This window comes from Cetorhinus maximus, chromosome 27, assembly GCF_964194155.1.
Source record: "Cetorhinus maximus chromosome 27, sCetMax3.hap1.1, whole genome shotgun sequence".
Lineage (NCBI taxonomy): Eukaryota > Metazoa > Chordata > Chondrichthyes > Lamniformes > Cetorhinidae > Cetorhinus > Cetorhinus maximus.
The window spans coordinates 17,525,894-17,548,287 of NC_135905.1; the positions used below are offsets into that span (position 1 = coordinate 17,525,894).

The following is a 22,394-nucleotide window of genomic DNA, read 5'->3' on the forward strand; positions in this document are numbered from 1 at the left end:
CTCAGAATTCACGTGCAAGCAATGGTAAGAAAAGACTATCATGAAGAAGAAATGCACATTGGCCTGCTTTTACTTACAGCACTCATTAGGGAGTCTAACACACTGACAGCGAATGCTGTCCCACATGCGAATGGCTGTGTCAAATACAACTCAGTATCTGGGTCATCATCATCATCTTGGTCCAAGAATTGAACGTTCGAGTCATTCACTGGAAGGATCAAAAGGAGAGGCAACAAGTTATCAGCGTACACTGAATGGTCAGGGGAGGGACATAAATGCACGATGGAAGCTATTGAACAGTCAACAGCAGCTTTAAGAGATTGGAAATTGTAATCCCTGAACTTTCTGCTCTAATTTATTTAATATTTCAGTGCAAAGTGCAAAGCATAGCAAGCAAAGTAGAAGTTATTCTTTCTTTTGTAACCCCTGAACTCTGTCTTCAGAGTAAATCTAGCAAAAATAAACAGTTTGAAAGAAGGTTTGATTTGAAGTCTTGTTTTGATTTTTTTTCCCTCTTTTCAGACTTTTTGCGAGAGCTGTGGAAAGAACTGTCAATCAATGTGACAGAGGCTGATGAATAGGCTGAAGCTGCAAAAATGAACTGCAAGCAAAATACTATGGAAACAGCTGCAAGTACAGAACAGTGAAGTCAAAGGGCAAGAGATACTCTGTGAAAATAATAATCGTTAAAAATAAATTAGAAGGACACAACTAAGGCAGCCAACTTCAACCATAGCCAGCAAAAAAAAAGACAGACACTGAAGAAATCTCTCAGCCAAAATGAAAAGAAGAACTGATAAGTGAAGAGAAACTGTGGACAAAAGGAGAAAGGGGCTGCTTACCCAACTCAGTTATCATTGGTATGTTGGCTCCAATGTTTTTTTCCTGATTGAATGAAACCAAAGGGAGCAATTTGCCAGGTTTAACTAATAATGAATGAGAAATTGGTAAACAGGAGGGCATAAAGACACAAGAAGTAACATACAGGTAATACTTTCAAGAGGCACCAAAATAGAGAATCATTAAATATTTACCGTCGCAAGAAACAGTTTCTAAGAACAAGTTTTCATTAAAATAAATAACAATGACAATAGATTAACAGATTAAAATAACAGTAAAGGTTTCTGTTTGAACTTTTTAGGAACCACCTTATATATCTGTTAGCCATTAGGAAAGATTACTTTTTAAAATTATCCTTCCAATTTTCTCTTTCCCTTTCTTGAAGGCACAAACTATGGCTCCTTGGCACTGCCCACCTTGCTGTGCCTGACCCAAGTGGTACTTCATTTTTGAGCCCAATAAGTAAAGCAGATTGTTCAATTAGAGGGCTTCACATCCCAAGTCTTCATCAATGACAACATGTGAATATTCCAACAAGAGCCAGGGGTTGCTGGCCAGATGCAGGGATTCTGGCCAACCTTTCCCCTTCCTAATCATGTCAGCTGAAATTAACTGATGACACAAACCAGGAATGCTGCTGGGATCTTTCTGTTCTAGATGAGTCCTTTCCACAGCAGGCAGTGGAATCACCAGGATGTTTTTCCAACACCCTCCCTTCCCTCCCCCACCACACTCAGGAAATACAATAGTTTTACAGAAAGCGCTTGTTGTCCTTGAAAGAAAAACTTCAAAGAAGTTATTATTATGAAAATTACCATTGTCAGCTAGTTTCTGTCAGCAGAAATCACACATCACATATGTATAAACAACCCCTGCCAAAAAGCACAATATTTAATAGTCAGGTGCTCAGTGCCTTGCTTTGCTACTGAGAATACAGATTGTGTGTGTCAATTTATGTGAATTTGAGAAAAATACCATGCATGCATTTACAGAGTGTGAATATTTTGGGTTGGGAGCGTGCTATTTATTGTCCACATAATGGTGACAGCTAAGGGCTCTTGTTGTGGAATGATTAAGTAAAGGTGGCCTGATCACAGGAAAACATGCACAACCCAGGACATTCATCTCTGTTTACCAAAGGAAACTTCCTGTTTTGACAGAGAGATGCTTGGCTCACATATCTGACGAGTAGTGAATTTTATTTCCTCAGTTCAGGTGCCACCTGGCTGAAATTCAACATGGAATAGAGTGCCAACCTGAAATTTATTGGCTGATGCCAGCTGAACTGGTCTCTGTTGAGGCAGTGAAGTTCTCCTTTAAATATACACTTTGGAAAGCCTCTCCAGCAATGGAGGCAAGATTTCTTTATTTGATTACAATATAATGGAAGGAACAGTACAATATCCTATTGTAAGTCAAAATGAAATAATAATTGACAGGCTGTGAACAGTCGCTTCGTAAGTAATATTTATGATTCGAGTAAGATGGCAGTTTCGTTTGATTGGCCACGTTGCTGCTCGTCATAAAGCGTGAATTGTCTCTTTCTCTTTAGATTCAACAGGTTGTTTTCTTCAGAATTCTTTTAGTGGGGAATGAAATATTAAGCTCACTGAACATTGTCGATGTCCTTGAGCGAACACGCAATCCCATTACTCCAACTTGAACATATTTTGTCAAATGTGCAGTTGGCTGCCATGGAAGAAAGGTTGCTTTGTGGCTCTCATTGATTTAGCCATGTGCAACTGACAGTGCATTAATACTGCTGCAGCGCACTCAAATGCAGCAGTGATCAGAGATGAAAAAGTAGCTCCCATTTTAATGTTATCAAACCAGGTGAGAAACCTTTTGCAGCTCACTGGAGTGTGACACCAGCAATTTTATGTCATTTAACATCTCTGCAATTTTTGACAGGTGACAGGACCTGACGTCATCTCCATCATGTAAGGCAGAGATGAGTGTAAGTGCTGAAGCACAAAGGTGAATAGATTTTGTATCAAGTTGTTCCTGCGCACGCAATTACAGCCTATATGCACTGAAGTTTCAGACTTGCGACAAAGCTACCAAAGGATTGTGATTTTAGTACTGTATGACAGTGATACTATCTGATACACAATGCATCATGTAATGTACCCATGTTGTACATGTGACCAGGTCATCAATACGCTACAAGTGATCTGGATTGTAGATACAAAGAACAATAAATCAATTGGAATAAAAAGCACAAGGGGAAAGTTCACACTGGTGGAGATTATAGTAGACACATTTCCTCAGTTGCAGCCAGTCTGTTAGAAGGTGGATATGGAGATATCTGTGCATTATAAAATGGGTCATTGTTAATTCTATCGTATACATAGGATCCAAGTTTTGGTTAATAAGAGATTAATTTTGCTTATAGGCACTGAGGTTCATTGGTGAATACCATATAAATACATTGGCAATGTCACATTTCAGGATTCTTTGTCCATTTTCCCACAGAATGGATCTAGATATGAGTTTTTAAAAAAATATTTAGAGTTAAAGCTTGCTTTAAAAGGGTTAACTTCTCAGGGCAACTCCATGCTGGCATACGAATCTAAAGTCAGATGAAAGGAAGTTAACATGCTAGTCAGAAGCTGTTTTCCCCGGAGTCTAAAACGTTAAGTAAGTCGGTGGTTTGTCTCTGTAACTGATAAATGCTTCACGCCTGTTGTGTTGAAAAGTATTTTTTTGATCTCTTCCAGAAGGTTATTCTGATTTTTATGGGAATGAGATGTTGTATAGGCAAAAGGCTATGAAACACAGGAAACTGGGGAGAAAGTAAGGTCTGGCCCAAGACTGTAGCACAGAAGTAAAGGAGTTATCATGTTAAAGTTGAGTAAAATGGCTCACTAAAGTGAGATGGCATTGGGTGAGTTCATTATTTTAATATGTCATTATACAAAGCTAAGTTGAATCTGCTTTTAACTTATAACTATGTATGTTCACCTCACTGTGAAATAAAGCCGCTTAAAGATTCAAACAATGCTTTGCTTCAATTAGTTTAACTTGGTCTTCCTTTGTACAGAGTAAAGAAACATATGCAAAAGACATGACATCCAGTCCAAATAACAAGGAGGTTTGATTATTATATTGTGGATTAACGTACAAGTAAAAACAGGGGACTGTTAATCAACTCCCATACAGGCTGGACTCCCTGATTGCTTCTGGGAGTGGCTGAAGCCAGTGAACCCAGAAAGTAACTACAGCAGACTGAATTTATGACAAGAAAATAAACTCAATCGTAACACGCCTTCAATGTTTGACGAAGTTTTCACTTCACAAAATTGTCCTCAGGACAGAAGGTCTGACATGAGTCTAGAGATTCTGGATGAGCTGGATATCGAGAGGGTTTGAATAAAAACAAAATAAGTCATGAGCTACTTTCAGTTTAAAGAATAACTTTGCTAGCTGGTTTGTGCCATAGATTGCTACCAAACACAGGAGATGATGTTCCTGTTTAAGTATTCAAAGAGGAATTGGATCGATTACTGATTCAGTGACGAGTAGAGCAATGCAGGATTGGGTCAGGAAATGGCACAAGGAATATTTGTCAGATAAGGTCCCAAAACTGAGCCATAGAGATTGTCTGAATGCACCGGTCTGGTTTCTACATTCTTAAATACTTAACATAGACTGGCAAAGTCAAGCTGCCGTGGTTGATAGACAATGTACAGCTTCATCAAGAATACAGTGCTAAACCTGCAATATTCCAATAAAGGTAAAGTTACTTCTTTATTTTGTGCTTAGTATCCTATTTTTAACTATTTTATTTAAGTCAGCTAAGGAAAATAATTAAGAAGGAAAAGCTGCAACAATTTATAGACATCATTCTGTTAATTAAGAGCACGTTTGACCTAATGACTGATTTTCTGGGAATATGACCTGAGGAATAATATAAATAACTTTTTTTCCGGGGATTCTAAACTAAGCATCTTTTCTCCAAGAATAACCTACTGCTATTCCTTTGATATATATTGTCTAAGGTTGCCTTTCATGTTGTTTCTTAATTAGGTTCAAGCAATCATTCATGTTAACTTGATTTTCACTCTCTAATTTTTTTAATGGCTTTTGTGAGAGGCAGCTGCAGTGAAACTGAAAACGCTTCACTTTCAACATCAAGCACTCCCAGGTCAGATGGAGCACAGGTAATGAGTTAAGATGATGTAAAACTCCCTCTTAATCTACCAACAATGGGAGCTGACTGCCTGTGTGTGCTGTCTCTCGTAAAATCATAAACTCTCATGACTTCACTACATTATTGGAAGGAAAGAACTTCTCCCCACTATCGTCAAAAAAGCGTCATCACCGTTTCAGTACAGGGTTTCTACCTTCTGAACTTTTGCCATCAGGCTGAGATGGTCAGCTGCTATTTAATTATCAGTACTTTTGGGCCCATGTCCACAGGAGGCGGGTGGGGCTGCCTCTAGCAACATTCTCCAATGAAACAGTCTTCTGGAACAATATCGTATTTTGTGATTTTTGGTTTTTTTTTAAAAAGTGATTACAGACAGTAAAATTGGAATCTCAAATGGCTTATGTGTTTTTATTTCCACCGCTGAAGGCTTTATGCTGATTGGTATTTTAAATATAGCAGGGAGGAGAAATGTAGGATATTGGTGGTTCACCTTGGGTCTCTTGCAAGCCAGTAAGATGAAGAGGCTTTCATTTCCTCAGTGTGGGATGGGTTTAGATCATTGATCTAAAGGTGAAATATTGGTCCAGAATTTGTTACGTGCCCCGTGAGTTGGATATTTGTTCTCACTGTTCAGCTCAAATTAGTTTTATGTTGCAAACTGGACATCGAGATGATAGCAATGGGGTACCTGGGACCTTGGTGAATGACAGTGCTAAGGAGGAGATTTTACTGGCCCCCCAGGTGGCAGGCTAGGAGGTGGGGGTGAGGGAGGGGTAGTGTGGTGTGCGTGGAGGTACAATGCCATGGAGCTGCATTAGGAGGGCTCCCCGATGCAGTCCTGTTGCCGGGCATTTTACCAGCGGAGGAAACCACACTGTTTTGGCTATCTGCTGAATGGAGGTCCAATTAAGGATAATTTTCTCTGGAACAGCCTCATGTTGCATAGGCAGGCCACCAGCCGCATGGAGGAAACCTCACACTGGCTTTCCTTGGTTGGGGGGTTACCTGCCTGCCTGGCCCCATCAGAGAATATGATTTTTTACCTCCCCTGCTGAGGCACCCCAAAATGGATGCATCCACTCATTTTCCTTGCAACCTGAGCAGTGGCTGCCTCTCTTGGTGGTGCTGCCAAGGCTGCAGAGCTACTGGTCTTCTGATTGGGTTGGCAGTGTGGAGACCCAGCCCAGCATCCTTAATTGGAAGCTGGGCTTGGTAGTGGCCAATTAAGACGACAGCTCCAGGAAGATTTCTGCCATGGGCCCTGCAGGCTTGAGGCCCATATCTGGTCCCAATGCCAGGACTTAAAAATTTAAAGGTAAAATTTCAGCCTAAATGTTTATTTACACTCAAGGACAGAAAGAAACAACTGAATGATAGAGCAGGAGATCAGGTGAATTAAACACAAGATACAAATTCAAACTAGATACACAAGAGCAATAAAGGGAAAAAGCAAAAAATTGGATTGAGAAAGAAAACACAAAGGAAAATTAATGAAAAAGTGTAACATTCATAATGCCTCTAGGTACAATTTTCCACCTGTGGAAGTGAGACTCCGTAATTTAAACTATTCCCTTTCTGGGTGTCCAAGGTTGAGTTTCACGTCAGGTCCATAAAAACTCCATTCTTATCATGTGAATTAGCAGCCCTAACTTTTTGCAGCAAATCTAATTGCATATACAGCACAATGTCTTGTTGACGAGCTCCCATTTTGTGAGGCTAATGGTGCAAATTGTTCGGCAATTTGTGGCGATTCGCAACTTAAGGATAACTCTTCTCACCACAAATTGCTGGGTTATTTATGCACGAGTAACTGCATACGTTTCATTTTTCCAACAAAGTCTGGACCAATGCTACTCACTATGCTACCCAGGCACCAGATCATTAATGCAAAGACTCCAGAAGCTATTGTACCTTTAAAAGAAAGTCAGAAGGTTACTGTATGTTTTCATCATGATAACCAGGTTCCACATATGAAGGGAAAAAGGATTATTACAATTATAGTAGATTTCATATGACATGTTTAATATATACTAGACAGAGCCTTTATCATAACTAACTACAATTATCTCCTAGTGAACTTGCAGTAATCATGTCACGGTTGTTAACCCCTGGTGTAAATACTGACATAAGTGACTGCACTTCAAAAAAGTAGTTCATTGTCTGAAACACTTAAGAGACATTTCAATGTGCAAAGATTTTAAATGCAAGTCTTATTACTGTTGTGTAGAAATGAATCAAGGATATGAAGCAGTGTTAATGCCAGGATTGTATTCAGAAGAAGAGTATAGAGGTGAAATATTTTGGGATTTCTATTTGATTATAGTAGGATTGCAACATAATTTATTTCAAAATAACAATATTATGTTAGCAATCAGTTTGTAAGTGGTTAAATCGACTAACACAGCTCCAAGCAACACTAATTAGATCTAGATGAACCTGTTGGTGAAGCGTTGCTTTCTGCACACCATTTTAGCTTGAGACAATTTAAGTTCATTTAAACATACCACAAATAAGAGAACAAAGAATCACTTGGCCTGGGAATATCTTGAAGACCTAGGAAGTGAGACAAATTCAAACAGTAGCAGCATTTTACTCAAGGTAGTGCCTATCAGAGGAATCACCGGGCAGAAAAGTTATATTTAGCCCATTAACAGGGACAGTTTTATTATTTTCTATTTTACAAGGAATTTACCGAAAAATAGGTTGTAATTCATTGTAATCATTACACAGTTTGTGTTTGTGAAATGTAGTTCTGCCTATGGCCTCATCTTATTTAAGTGTTCATCAGACCATCTTTCAGAAGATTGAAGAAGTGTGCATGGTGGATTATAGATTCCTGTTCATAAGCCAAGGTGATCCCTGGGTCACATCATCTTATAACTAAATATTGGGCATTAAAGATCAACCTCAGATTGTAAAACTTCTAAGAGCTGCTTATGTGAAAGATTGATAAAATTGAACCTGAGAGATACGTAATATAGACCTAAAATTTGTAACAATCCCATATTGTGAATATCAATTTGGCAGCAAATTTGCAAACATAACTGATAATCTCCCAATCACACCATCAGACATTATCCATTTCCAGCATAAAAATGCAATGATAACTGCTTATTGACCTGGATTTTGCTGTGGTCATGATGGCAGCGTTCACCATCATTACTCCACTGAATCTGATTGAAATGACTAAAGTCTGCAAATGCATAGAATAACATGGAAACCTGTTAATGAGTCTATGCTCCACCTAAGTTCTACCCCTTCTTAAATCCCTATACACACACATACAACACATAAGGCACACAAAAACATGGGTTTTAAGGGTGAGATAAAACTGTTCAGTAGCACCAATTCTGGAGTACAGGGTTCAATAGGTTGATTTTGATCGATGTCTTCCAAATACCTTCCAGTCTTTGATGACACGAGGTGGTCTTCCAGCACTTTCAGTCTTCAGTTCACTGGTTGAGCACTTGTCTTTCAATGTCTCTAACAGTGTTTTTCCCCTTTGCCTCTTGACATGGGTTTTCAGAGAGAGAGCAGGTTATAGAGATATTAGGGAAAAAAATCCAGCTAGGTATTATTGTAGAATTACTGGAATCTTACACACACAGGAGACAGAGGTTTTAGGCCTTGTTTCTTTCAGGCTAGGAGCTATTCTGTGGCACTGCTCTCACACAAACCCTGGTGTACAACTGAAGTTTCCACAGACTGCAATCTCTGTTGCAATTATGAATTGATGTGAAACCTCTAGATTTGACTGTTCCAACACACTCCCGACTGGTCTCCCACATTCTACCCTTCATTAATTTGCATTCATCCAAAACTCTTGCTGCTTGTGTCCTAACAAGCACTAAGTACCATTCACCTATCATACCTGTGCTCACTGACCACTGACTTCTGGTCAAGCAACATTGATTTTAAAATTCACACCCTCGTGTTAAGGACAGAGATTGTGTGGCTCTTTCCAGTCTGTAATCAGGATGATTGTATGCAAGGTGTGTTTATTTCCTTACCCGCAGACTGATTTTTTTTCTCATTTAAAATAAATTCCAGCAGTAGGCTTTTTGTGACATTAAAAGTAAGGAAGGTTGTTTATGATCACTCACTTACCCTGGATGTTTAAAACACAATGGGCAGAATTTTGCCGTAGGCAAGCAGGGGACGGGGCCCGCTCGCCGACGCGTAAAATGACGCAGGATGACATCGGTCAGAACCCCCGACGTCTTCCCGCCCCATTTAAATTTTCAGGAAGGCGGGGGCGTAGCAAAATCAGCTGTGGGCCCGCCGGCCTGTCAATGGCCAATTGAGGCTATTGACAGGATCACTTATACAATTAAAGGACCTGCCTGTCCAACCTTAAGGCTGGCGGGCAGGCCAGGAGCCCCAGCGGCAAATAGATAAAACATGAAACCTCATCCAGCGGCAGGATGAGGTTTCATGCAGGGTTTCAAAAATTTTAATAAAGTTATTAGGTAAATTATGAACATGTCCCATCTCATGTGACATTGTTAGGGAATTTTCATTTTTTATTTTTAATATTTTTCAAAGTGGAAGCGATCTCCCTGAGGCTGCCCTTTGCCTCAGGGAGATGTGTGCTCTTTCGTGCACATGCGCGAAAGAGCGCACTCTCGCTTTTGGGGAATGCCCCCACCTCCCGCAAAAGTGCCGGATATCACGCTGGGTGGGCCTTAATTGGCCCACCCACTTAAAATGGCAGCAGGGCCCACTTCTCCAGCGGAGAGCAGTGCAGCAGAATAGCTCCTAGCCTGAAAGGAACAAGGCCTAAAACCTCTGTCTCCTGTGTGTGACAGATTCCAGCAATTCTACAATAATACCTAGCTAGATATTTTCCCTCATATCTCTATAACCTGCTCTCTCTCTGAAAACCCATGTCAAAAGGCAAAGGGAAAAATCACTGTTAGAGACATTGAAAGGCAAATGCTCAACCAGTGAACTAAAGACTGAAAGTGCTGGAAGACCACCTCGTGCCATCAACAAAGAATTGGAAGGAATTTGGAAGACACAATCAAAATCAACCCATCGAATCCTGTAAGAATTGGTGCGACTGAACAGTTTTATCCCACCCTTTAAATCCATGTTTTTATGCGCCTTATGTGTCTTGTATGTGTGTAAAGAAATTTAAGAAGGGGGTAGAGTTTACGTTATAGAGTTAGAAATTAGCAGTTCATATTTCTTTCTTTTGCCACTGGTTAAAGGCAATTTGTTCAATAAACAGTTATTTACTTATTAGGTTTACTAAGCTGGTGCTTGTAGTCTGTTAACCTAAATTAACCAATTAGGTGGGTTGAACAAAATTTTTCACATTTGTCGCGGCTCGGGGAGCAGTGGGGTTTAATATTGCAGCGCACTATCCCCAGTGAGTGGTGACACTGTGAAGTAAGGAAAAAACACACATTCGTTTTGCACACACATTCTGGCATTCACACAGGAGTCTATCATTGTTACTGTTTTCCCTATAGGTTGAGTCCCCGGCTAGCTTATACTCTGGATAGAACGTAAGCAATGACATTATTCTTTCCAACAATATGTGTAATGTTTAAATTAAAAGGCTGTAAGAGTGAACTCAAATCAAACCAATCTCACATTGGTCATTTTAAATTTCTCCAGGAACTTCAAAGCGTTATGGTCTGTGTATATTAAGGCCCCTCGGAGCCCATTGCTAACACAGGCCTTGAAATGCTGGAAAGCCATCAAGAATGCTTCTTTGTTGACTGTAGAGTACTTTCGTTGATGCTTATTTAGCTTTTTTGAGAAATAGCTAATCAGGTGTATAAGTCCAGGACCATTTCCTGGTGTAGGACAGTTCCCACTCCGACGTCACTGGCATCGATTGCTATTGTAAAAGATTACTGAAATCTGGGGCAGCTAGCAGGGGTTCATTTGGGAGGATGGCTTTTAATTTCTCAAAAACCTTTTGGCATCTCTCTGTTCACAATACCTTGAAGGTTTTCTTCAGCAACTCTGTGAGTAGGGCAGCTAGGGTGCTAAAGTTTGGGACAAACTTTCGTAAAACACACATATGCCCAGAAATCACAGGGTCTTCTCTCTTTCTTTTGGCAATAGGAAAACTGACCAGGTGGTGTATTTTTGCATCCCAGGCTAACACTTGGCCTTGTCCCTAACACGTGCCCTGGGTAATTACCTTTGCCTTAGCAAACTCGCTTTTAACTAAGTCCATTACAAGGTTAGCCTTCGTAGACTCTGGAACCATTGCCTCCAGGTGGTCTAAATGATCCTTCCAGGTTATCACTGTAGATTAACAGGTCATCCAGGTACACTGCACAGTTGGTTAATCCAGCTAGTACCTATTTTGTCAATGTCTGAAAGGTTGCTGCAGTATTTTTAAGGCTGAAGGACATGACTTTACCCAGGTATAGGCCAGCTGGGGTGACAAAAGCCAAGATTTCCCTCACTTTGGGGGTCATGGGAACTTGCCAATACCCTTTAAAGAGGTCTATTTTACTGAGGCAGGCAGAGTGACCTGCCTTATCTATCTAATCTTCAATGTGATGGATTGTATATGAATTGGTCCTGGTCACTGCATTAACCTTCCGATAATCAATACGGAGCTGTTTTGATACATCTGGTTTTAGAACTAATGCAATGATGACATCAAACTGGGTGGGAATATAAAGTTGTGAGGAGGATGCAAGGGGGCTTCAAGAGGACTTGGGCAGGCTAAGTGAATGCGCTAGAACATGGCAGACGGGATATAATGTAAATAAGTGTGAAGTTATTCACTTTGGTAGAAAAACAGAAAGACAGGATATTTCTTAAATGTAAGAGATTGGGAAGTGCGGATGTCCAAAGGGGCCTCGGTGTCCTTGTTTGTGAGTCACTGAAAGTTATCATGCAGGTGCAGCAAGCAATTGGGAAGGCAAACGGTATGTTGGCCTTCATTGCAAGGGGATTTGAGTGCAGGAGGAAAGGTGTCTTGCTGTAATTACATAGAGCTTTGGTGAAACCACATTTAGGGCAGGATTTTTCCTATGGCGGGCGGGCAAGGAACCAATCACCGCCCGCGATCGGCTCTGTACCGCCATTTTACACGGATGGGCCAATTAAGGCCTCCCACAGCGTAATATGCGACCGATAGCGTTCAGCGCTACCTGTACGGGAGGGGGGGGGGGGGGGGGGGCGAGAGTCGGGGCCAGCGCTCTTTCACGCATGCACGCGATAGAGTGCAGCAATCTCCCTGAGGCACAGAGCTGCCTCAGGGAGATCGAATGGGTACTAAAACAATTAAATAAATGATTAGAACTTTATTAAACATGTCCCCTCACGTGACTGTATCACGAGTTGGGACATATTTTTAAATTTATGAAAATTTATTTATTTATTTGATAAAAGCTTCAGGAAACCTCATCCCGCCCGTGGATGAGGTCTCCTGAAAAACGCGAAGGGCTTTTCACCTGCCCCCCGCCAACCTTAAGGTTGGACGGGCAGTGTTCACAAGCACCTTAATTAATTTCTTAATGGCATTAATAGGCCGTTTACACTTTGACAGGCGCACAGCTGACTCCGGCGTGCGCCCGCCGAACAAAATATCACGATGGTGCGCAATGACGTCAGGATGCAAGCCCGACGTCATCGTGCATCATTTTACGCTTCGGCATGTCATGCCCCTTCCACCCCATTCAAACTGATGGAAAAATCCTGCCCCTAGAGTACTGCGTATAGTTTTGGTCCCCTTATCTAAGGAGGAATATACTTGCCATAGAGGGAGTGCAACGGGGGGTTCACTAGGTTAATCCCTGGGTTGGTGGGATTATTTTATGAGGAGAGGTGGAGGAGACTGGGTCTGTATTCCCTAGAGTTTCAAAGAATTAGGAGTGATCTCATTGAAGCTTACACAATTCTTACAGGGCGTGACGGGGTGGATGTAGATAAGATGTTTCCCCTGGCTGGTGAGTTGAAAACCAGGGGACATAACCTCAGAATAAGGGACAGGCCATTTAAGACTAGGGTGAGGAGGAATTTCTTCAGTCAGAGGGTGGTGAATCTTTGGAATGCTATACTCCAGAGGGCTGTGGAAGCTCAATCATTGAGCATATTCAAGACAGAAATCAATATGTTTCTGGGGACTAGTAACATCAAGGGATATGGAGATAGTGCAGGAAGTGGCATTGAGGTAGATCAGGAGTGGGGAACCCTCGGCCTGGGGGCCGGATCTGGCCCGTTGCACTTTTTCACCCGGCCCACAGCGAGGTTTCAAAATCCAGCTCCGCTACCCCCACTGTGCTGCACTCTGAGCCAGACGCCACCACGTTCTGAGACCTGAGCCTCGGCCGCAATTACTAGAGACCCAGGCTATTGGGAGAGAGCAAAGCCAGGGGCAGGAGCGCAGAGCAGGGATGGGGAGCTTCCGACTGCCGATCGGGTGGTGAAGTGTGAGTAACCCGGGGCGGGAGGGAGAAAGGGAGCAGGGCACCCAACTCCATCGACAGCTCACCCCTCCTCCCTTTCCCAACTCTATTGGTGTCCCAGGACAGGGGCTCAGCCTCTGCATACTGAGGAAGGGCTCCAGGTCCAGGTGTAGCCTCAGACTGGGAGTTGGCCAGAGCCTTGGCTTATTGAGTTATTGCCCTGGGCTGGTTTGGGGGTGAGCCACAGTGGGAAAGGAGAGGGAGAGAGAGGGAGTGAGAGGGGGTGAGAGGGGGAGAGAGGGAGGGGGAAAGGAGAGAGAGATACAGACAGACAGAGTGGGAATCGGAGAGAGAGACAGGCAGAATGGGAATTGGAGAGAGAGAAACAGACAGACAGAAAAACAGAGTGGGTAGAGAGAGAGAGACAGAGAAAGAGAAAAGCCAGTTGTGAGGAGGAACATCATCGGTACCAGCAGACATAACAAGGCTCATTAAGGGAAAGCAAACTCAGCCATTACATTGAAGCAGTGGGTGAGCTGAATGTTTCTGTATTCTCTCTAAAAAAGATAAGTGAAGTTGGTTTTTAAGTGTGTGTGGCCTGCGACTGATTTTGCCTATGTGAACGGTCCTTGATAAGAACAAGGCTCCCCACCCGAGGTAGATGATCAGCCATGATCTAACTGAATGATAGAACACGCTCGATGGGCTGAATGGCCTACTCTTGTTCCTATGTTCCTAATGGGGGTTCTCCAGCTGGGCTTGATTATACCATTGTCTAGCATACATTTGATTTCTTGTCTGACCTGAGCCAGCTTGTTGGGGCTCAGTTGGTAGGGATTCTGCATTATCGGTGGGGTGTCTCCTATATCCATATCATGGTTTGTCAGTTGGGTACACCCTTGTTGATCACTACAGATTTCTTGAAAGTCCTTGAGTTTGTTGGCTCTGTCCTTCCTCTGTTCATCTGTCTGGTAAGTTAACAGGGCACTTAAAATTTCTAGAATTTTGGTGTTTGCCAGCCTAATAGTCAGGGGTTTGACCTGGGGGTCCTCTATTCCCTTCTCCTTGTCTGATTTCCTGGCTGTCCTCTGCAAACACTTACATGTTAAATAGGCTCTCGGCTGTGATATTCCTTTAACATATTAAGGTGGCATAATCAGTGTTTCTTCCTCTGGTTAGAAGTTATGGATCAGGTAATTTACCTCATTGATCTTTTTAGCTACCCGATACGGACCACTAAATTTGACCCTTAAAGGATCTTTTTGCAGTGGCCGCAGCATGAAGACCTGTTCTCTCAGCTGGAGAGTTCAGATTTCAGCCTGCCTTTTCATAGAATCATAGAAACTTACAGCACAGAAGGAAGCCATTCGACCCATTGTGCCTGTACTGGCTTTTTAATATTGAGCAGTCATGTTTAAGCCCCACATCCATGCTTTTTGTCCACAACTCAGTAAGGTTCTCACCCTCAAGTACCCGTCCAAGTCCCCTTTAAAAATTATTTACGGAGTCAGATTCCACCACCTTTTCAGCTTTTCGGTTTAATTTTAGTGGAATTCAATCAACCATTGGATAGATTCAGGTAAATATATTCTCAGAAACTGCCAAATTTTCCCAGAATCTCTTGTGATTAGACTGCTGCTGTTCTTTAATGATTAAACAACACTCAGCCCAGGCCATTGCCCTGTTATCAATTGAACAGCTGACCAGACAGACAAGATTCTGCATTATTATTAAGACCATAAGACACAGGAGCAGAAATTAGGCCATTCGGCCCATCGAGTCTGCTCCGCCATTCAATCATGGCTGATAAGTTTCTCAAACCCATTCTCCCGCCTTCTCCCCGTAACCTTTGATCCCCTTACCAATCAAGAACCTATCTATCTTGGTCTTAAATACACTCAATGACCTGGCCTCCACAGCCTTCTGTGGCAATGAATTCCATAGATTCACCACTCTCTGGCTAAAGAAGTTTCTCCTCATCTCTGTTCTAAAAGGACTTCCCTTTACTCTGAGGCTGTGCCCGCGGGTCCTAGTCTCTCCTACCAATGGAAACATCTTCCCCACGTCCACTCTATCCAGGCCTTTCAGTATTCTGTAAGTTTCAATCAGATCCCCCCTCATCCTTCTAAACTCCATCGAGTATAGACCCAGAGTCCTCAAACATTCCTCATATGTTAAGCCTTTCATTCCTGGGATCGTTCTTGTGAACCTCCTCTGGACCCTCTCCAGGGCCAGCACATCCTTCCTGAGATACGGGGCCCAAAATTGCTCACAATATTCTAAATGTGGTCTGACCAGAGCCTTATAAAGCCTCAGCAGCACATCCCTGCTTTTATATTCTAGTCCTCTCGAAATAAATGCCAACATTGCATTTGCCTTCCTAACTACCGACTCAACCTGCAAGTTAACCTTAAGAGAATCCTGGACTAGGACTCCCAAGTCCCTTTGCACTCCAGATTTCTGAATTCTCTCCCCATTTAGAAAATAGTCCATGCCTCTATTCTTCCTACCAAAGTGCATGACCTCACACTTCCCCACGTTGTATTCCATCTGCCACTTCTTTGCCCATTCTCCTAACCTGTCCAAATCCTTCTGCAACCTCCCCGCCTCCTCAATACTACCTGTCCCTCAAGCTATCTTTGTATCATCTGCAAACTTAGCCAGGATGCCCTCAGTTCCTTCATCTAGATCATTAATGTATAAAGTGAAAAGTTGTGGTCCCAACACTGACCCCTGAGGAACTCCACTAGTCACCGGCCGCCAACCTGAGAAGGACCCCCTTATCCCCACTCTCTGCCTCCTGCCAGATAGCCAATCTTCTATCCATGCTAGTACCTTGCCTCTAACACCATGGGCTCTCATCTTACTGAGCAGCCTCCTGTGCGGCACCTTGTCAAAGGCCTTCTGGAAGTCCAAGTAGATAACATCCATTGATTCTCCTTTGTCTAACCTACTCGTTACCTCCTCAAAGAATTCTAACAGATTTGTCAGGCATGACCTCCCCTTGATGAAACCATGCTGACTTGGCCCTATTTTACCATGGACTTCCAAGTATTCTGAAATCTCATCCTTAATAATGGACTCTAAAATCTTACCAACGACCGAGGTCAGGCTAATCGGCCTGTAATTTCCCGTCTTTTGCCTCACTCTCTTCTTAAACAGGGGGGTTACATTAGCGATTTTCCAGTCCTCTGGGACCCTCCCTGACTCCAGTGATTCCTGAAAGATCACCACTAACACCTCCACTATCTCTTCAGCTATCTCCTTCAGAACTCTGGGGTGTAATCCATCTGGTCCAGGTGATTTATCCACCTTCAGACCTTTCAGTTTTCCTAGCACCTTCTCCTTGGTAATGGCCACCATACTCACCTCTGCCCCCCAACTCTCTTGAACTTTGGGGATGTTACTCGTGTCTTTCACCGTGAAGACTGATGCAAAGTACCTATTCAGTTCCTCCGCCATTTCTTTGTTCCCCACTACTACTTCTCCAGCGTCATTTTCCAGTGGTCCAATGTCCACTTCTGCCTCTCTCTTACCCTTTATATACCTAAAAACACTCTTGCAATCTTCTTTTATATTACTGGCTATTATTTTGCTTATTTATTTGCACACACATCCGTGCCATGTCAACAGCCCGGTGTCATTTGCAAACTTGGGTTCCCTAGGAGTAAGCATGACTTGCTGCAAAGCTTTTAAATATTACTTGGCCACAGCACAGGCACTGATGAGTCGTTCCCAGAACGTGGGCACATACTGAAGCAGTGAGGTGTCCTCTCAGCTTTCCTTTTACAGGTTTCAGAGGGCCCTGCACCTCATGTCTGTAAATTAATTCAAATGGACAGAAGCCTCTGGACTCATTAGGGGAGTCCCTTGTGGCAAACTACAAGAAGCCTAAGCCTTTATCCTCGGCACAAGGGTATTCTAAGCACTAGGTCCGAATCATAGTTTTTAGGGTCTGGTGATACCGCTCTAACGGGTTTGAGGGTGGTGGGCTGATGATTTCAGCTGTGTTATTCTTTGGCTGTGAACAACCTCCTGAAACATACAGGGCATTAAATTTGTCCCCTGATCTAACTGGATCTATTTTGGAAGGTTTACCAGGTAAATAACTGGGTCAGTCCTTTGATCATGGCTTTGGGTGTGATCTTTCTGAGGGGAATGGTCTCAGGGAATTGGGTGGCCAGGTCCATTACGGTGAGGAGGTACTCATAGCCTGTCCTGGTTTTAGGGATGGCCCTACATAATCTATCAGGATTCAGTTAAAAGGTTCACCAAATGCTGGTATGGAATTGAGAAAGGCTGGTTTAATGGTGGCCTGAGGTTTCCCTGCAACCTGACAAGTGAGACAGGTTTTGCAATATGCTGCCACATTGGACCAGAGGTGAGGCCAAAAAATGCGCCTGCTTATGTGGGCTAAGGTTTTGCAGGCAACCACATGTCCAGCCAGCAGAATAGCATGGGCAATTCGTAAGATTTCTTTACGATATCCTGGGGGTTCTACAATTTGGTGGAGCACTGTCCATTCCTCATTTGCCAGCCTCCCAAGGGGTCTCCACTTCCACATTGCTACCCTGTCACGCAAGTAATAGTGCTCAGGGATCTGGCGGCTGATCCTCAGAGAAGGCAGTCTGTGCTACGTGCTTTAAATTGAGATCTACCTGTTTTGCTTTAATTAGGGAGCTTCAACTACATGCCTCTCTCCTTCAGACGGGTCTGGTGATACCACTTTAATGTCCCTCAAGTTCAAGAGCGGTAGGCTGACGATTTCAGTTATTTCAGAAGGTTACAGCTAACCAGATCTCTGGCTCATGCAGATGGTTCCGGTGCTGGTTTCTTCTCATTTAAGTTTGCCTATCTGACTTAGGACCGGGTCACTACACAATCAGGAAAATCCCTGGGACTTGCCCCTGTAGTTGTGGTCTCTTCCAGTCCGTAGTCAGGATGTTTATATGTAAGGTGTGTGTATTTCCTTCCCAGCAGAGTAATTTTTCTGATTTTAAAAATAAAGAGGGTTATTTATTATCACACACTTGCTCCGGATATTTAAAATGTGCCGTCTCAATCACTCATCTCATTCACACTGTCACACTTACAAGGATTAGATACAGATGAAGTTAAAGCCGTAAATATAATAATGGAATTATTCGTTAAGTCTCTATGTCAGTTCAGCCCTGGTGTCTTCGTAGTTTAGTTAATACTTTAGATGAAGTAAAAATCTTTTAGAAACAAAGAATTCTCATGAAGCTGTGCAACCTCTTGCAGACAAATAGCCAGGAGATTGGTTTTCAGGAGGACTTGGAAGCGGGGACAAATACAGTATTTTGGCTGCATTAGCAGACTTGGATGGTTCAGTTGTTTCAGGTGTTTCTCTGCCGGATTTGCATTGTTCAGGTATTTTAAATTACAGTCCCTGAAAGTCAGTTTCAGTCACATGACTGCAGGGTTAACACTTCTGGGGTCCAGATGACCACCATACAATGACAGTTGACAATGGTCATTCGCTCTTATGTCTGTCCCAACTTGAGCTCAAATATTCTTCTTTGTTCAAATATGGTAACCGGAGATCAACAATCTAGAGATCCCATATTCCTCAAATGCTGGATCATCCTTAAACAATGAGATGTGTGAACTTCACCGGTGTCTGTGAAGTACCCTTATTCAGGTCCATGTTTAACTAAATATTGGCTGCAGCATCAAATACTGACCACAGTTTAAATGCCTATGGTCACATATTAAGTTGCAGCCATCTTAACAGATTTTGTGGCCTCTTTCACAAATCATGATCTTAAAGTCCATAATATCTAACATCCTCATGTTTGTACTGAGCATGACATTTGGTGTTCCATCCTTCCTTGTGCTTGCCTTACCCTATCTCTGTAACCCCTCCAGCCCCACAACCTTTCGACATATCTGTTCTCATTTAATTCTGGCCTCTTGAACATCCCCTATTTCACTCGCTCCACCATGTGTGGCCATACTTTCAGTTGCCTAGGCCCTAAACCCTGGACTTAAACCTTCTTAAAGCTCCCTGCCCGTTTACCTATTTGAGCAAGAATTTGGTCGTCTGGCTTAATATTTCTTTATGTGGCTCAATGTCATTTTTTAAATAATACTCCTATGAAGCATCTCGGAATGTTTTATCGTGTTAGAAGCATTATATAAATACAAGTTGTTAAAGGCACTATATAAATATAAGTTGTTTTTGCAGTAGAGCGTCCACTTGCACTGTTCAGTCTCTTTAAAAACTCTTGAAAAAATTACACCTTGTTGAAAAGTTACACCTTGCTAAAACCTTACACCTTGTTGAATGAGGTGTAAATAGGCTTTTAGTGGCATACTAACTTCATTATTACTTCTAAACGTCCTCACTGGCCCTGAAAAACGTATTTTATGTGATGAAATGTCACATTTATCCATGACAAAAACGCCATATGTTTTTTAAAACAAAATATTTATCTGTTTTCAAAAATTTGTTTATTTTTATTTTAGCCTCTATCTTGATGCGATCATAATTTATTTCACTATCTGAAAATTTAAATTAGAAGTGAAGAGATTCAGTTGTTTTACCTTCCTGGTTTGTTGTGTGTGAATACGTCAATGTGATTGGTTGTGTATGGTTGGTTATGCTTGTGATTGGCTGGCAACAACTGGCATCAACCGTTGCCAATTGGTTCAATTTCCAACTGGCAACTGGAATCAACTGTTCCAGTTGAACTGATTTCCCCATTCTGCTGCCGCATGTCAAGACATCCCTTTGACTTGAAGCCAGATTTAAATGGTCATCGGAAAAGGGCAAAATCCCACACAGAGGTCACCAGCCCTTTGTTGGCAGCTTTCTTTGAGATCAGCGGCGAGCACCCTTACTTCCCCACTGACCACAAGATGAGGGCCATTGGAATATCAGTAAATAATTTACAGATGCTGTAGTCACACTGACTAAGTTAGAAAGATGACTGTTCTTCAGGTTCAACAAAATCCATTTAATTCACACCATTGAGAGTAGAACTACATTTGGTCAGCACTGCACTTTCCAACCTGATTTGTAAAAGGTAAATGCGTGACAGGTTATTGAGGCGTAGTGACTAAGGATCGGTTGTAGGCCTGTGCTGAATTGGCTAATCCCAGTTTGGGTGGTTGCAGTTGTCCAGATAGCATCCCTTGGCGAGGGGAAGAATAGAAATTGGCAAGAGTCGAACCTGGGACCTTCAAGGTCCAATGACTCAGTACCACTTCCCACATTTACCCACAGGCCATTAGGGGAGAGGAGGCAGTGCTGACTGGGCTGGTTATGTCTTCAATAACGTTCGAAAGTAATATGGATTTCCTTAAGAAGTGAACAGTCGTCTTTTGACCTTTGATCAGTCAGGTTGCAACAATCTGTACATAAACATTACAGCAGAAGCCCTTGAGCACAATGGATCTGAATTCTGTCCATATCATTGAACAATTAGCTAGAATAGTAGTCAGTGGGAATGCCAACCATTGACCAACATGTCTGTGCTGCAGTCCCCAAGGTTTCAGTCTTGCACTTCTATTACATTTGACCCGAGAATCTACAGCCTCCAGCTCTTGTCTTAACTAGAATAGCACTGTATGCTACACTTTTTTATGAAACCGTTGTTATTAGGTTTTAGGAAACATTCTCAACTCAGGCATTAAGAATATTGAGATATAAATAACTACCTTTTTTACAACACATGATTTTAGAGCTACATTGGTAAGTTCTGCTGTGAGGTGAAACTAAAACTTATTACCAGAAAATTAGAATGCCATTTTTTTTAAATCCTTGCTTCCATCAAGCAGGGAACTTCAATTCCAAAAATGTATTCTATTGTCTAATGTCATTTATTGTACCAGGCAGAAGTAAAAATCAAGGATAGATCTTCCTTGCTATTAATCAGCTTTCTTTTAAATCATCCATTTGATGTGGGTGTTGCTGGTAAGGCCAGCATTTATTGCCCAAGGTATCTCTGACAGCACCTTCCAAACCCATGACCTTTACCACCAAAGCTAAGGGCAACAGGAGCATGGAAACCAACAAGAAGTTCCTCTCCAAGTCACACATCATGCTGACTTGGAAATATATCACCATTCCTTCATCGATGCTGGGTCAAAATCCCTAAATGCCCCCGAGAAAGTGATTGTTAACCACCTTCATAAGCTGTTGCAGACTGAGTAGAGAAGGTACACCTAGAGTTCTGTTAAGTAAGGAGTTCCAGGATTTCTACACAGCATCAATGAAGGAATGGCAATATATTTACAAGTCAGAATGTTTAACGAACCTTGTAGAGTTTTTCGAGGAGGTTACCAAGAAAGTAGATGAAGGAAAGGCTGTGGATGTTGTCTACATGGACTTTAGTAAGGCCTTTGACAAGGTCCCACATGGGAGGTTAGTTCAGAAGGTTCAGACACTTGGTATCCATGGAGAGGTTGTAAACTGGATTCGAAATTGGCTGTGTGGGAGAAGACAGAGAGTGGTAGTGGATGATTGCTTCTCAGACTGGAGGTCTGTGACTAGTGGTGTGCCTCAGGGATCTGTACTGGAACCATTGTTGTTTGTTGTCTATATCAATGATTTGGATGACAATGTGGTGAATTGGATCAGCAAGTTTGCTGATGACACTAAGATTGGAGGCGTTGTGGACAGCAAGGAAGGCTTTCAAAGCTTGCAGAGAGATCTGGACCAACTGGGAAAATGGGCCAGAAAATGGCAGATGGAATTTAATGCGGAAAAGTGTGAGGTGTTACATTTTAGAAGGTCAAACCACGGTAGGACATACACAGTAAATGGTAGGGCACTGAGGAGTGCGGAGGAACAAAGGGATCTGGGAGTTCAGATACATAATTCCCTGAAAGTGGCGTCACAGGTAGACAAGGTTGTAAAGAAAGCTTTTGGCATACTGGCCTTCATAAATCAAAGTATTGAGTATAGGAGATGGGATGTTATGGTGAGGTTGTATAAGACATTGGTGAGGTCAACTTTGGAGTATTGTGTGCAGTTCTGGTCGCCTAACTAC

At 42.3% G+C, this 22,394-nt stretch overlaps 1 protein-coding gene across 5 annotated transcripts in view; it reads right to left on the reverse strand.

Annotated features, from left to right (window-relative positions):
- kcnma1a (potassium large conductance calcium-activated channel, subfamily M, alpha member 1a) overlaps positions 1 to 22,394 on the reverse strand; it is a 779,423-nt gene that overhangs the window by 52,634 nt on the left and 704,395 nt on the right. For 3 of the 5 annotated variants that reach the window (XM_078530811.1, XM_078530809.1, XM_078530813.1), the window contains 2 exons: positions 843 to 926; positions 78 to 208 (listed from right to left, as the gene is read on the reverse strand). In XM_078530811.1, coding sequence (XP_078386937.1) covers positions 78 to 208; positions 843 to 926 — 215 coding nt within the window. The remainder of the gene's footprint in view (positions 1 to 77; positions 209 to 842; positions 927 to 22,394) is intronic. The other 2 variants (XM_078530812.1, XM_078530810.1) reach the window with 1 other exon arrangement.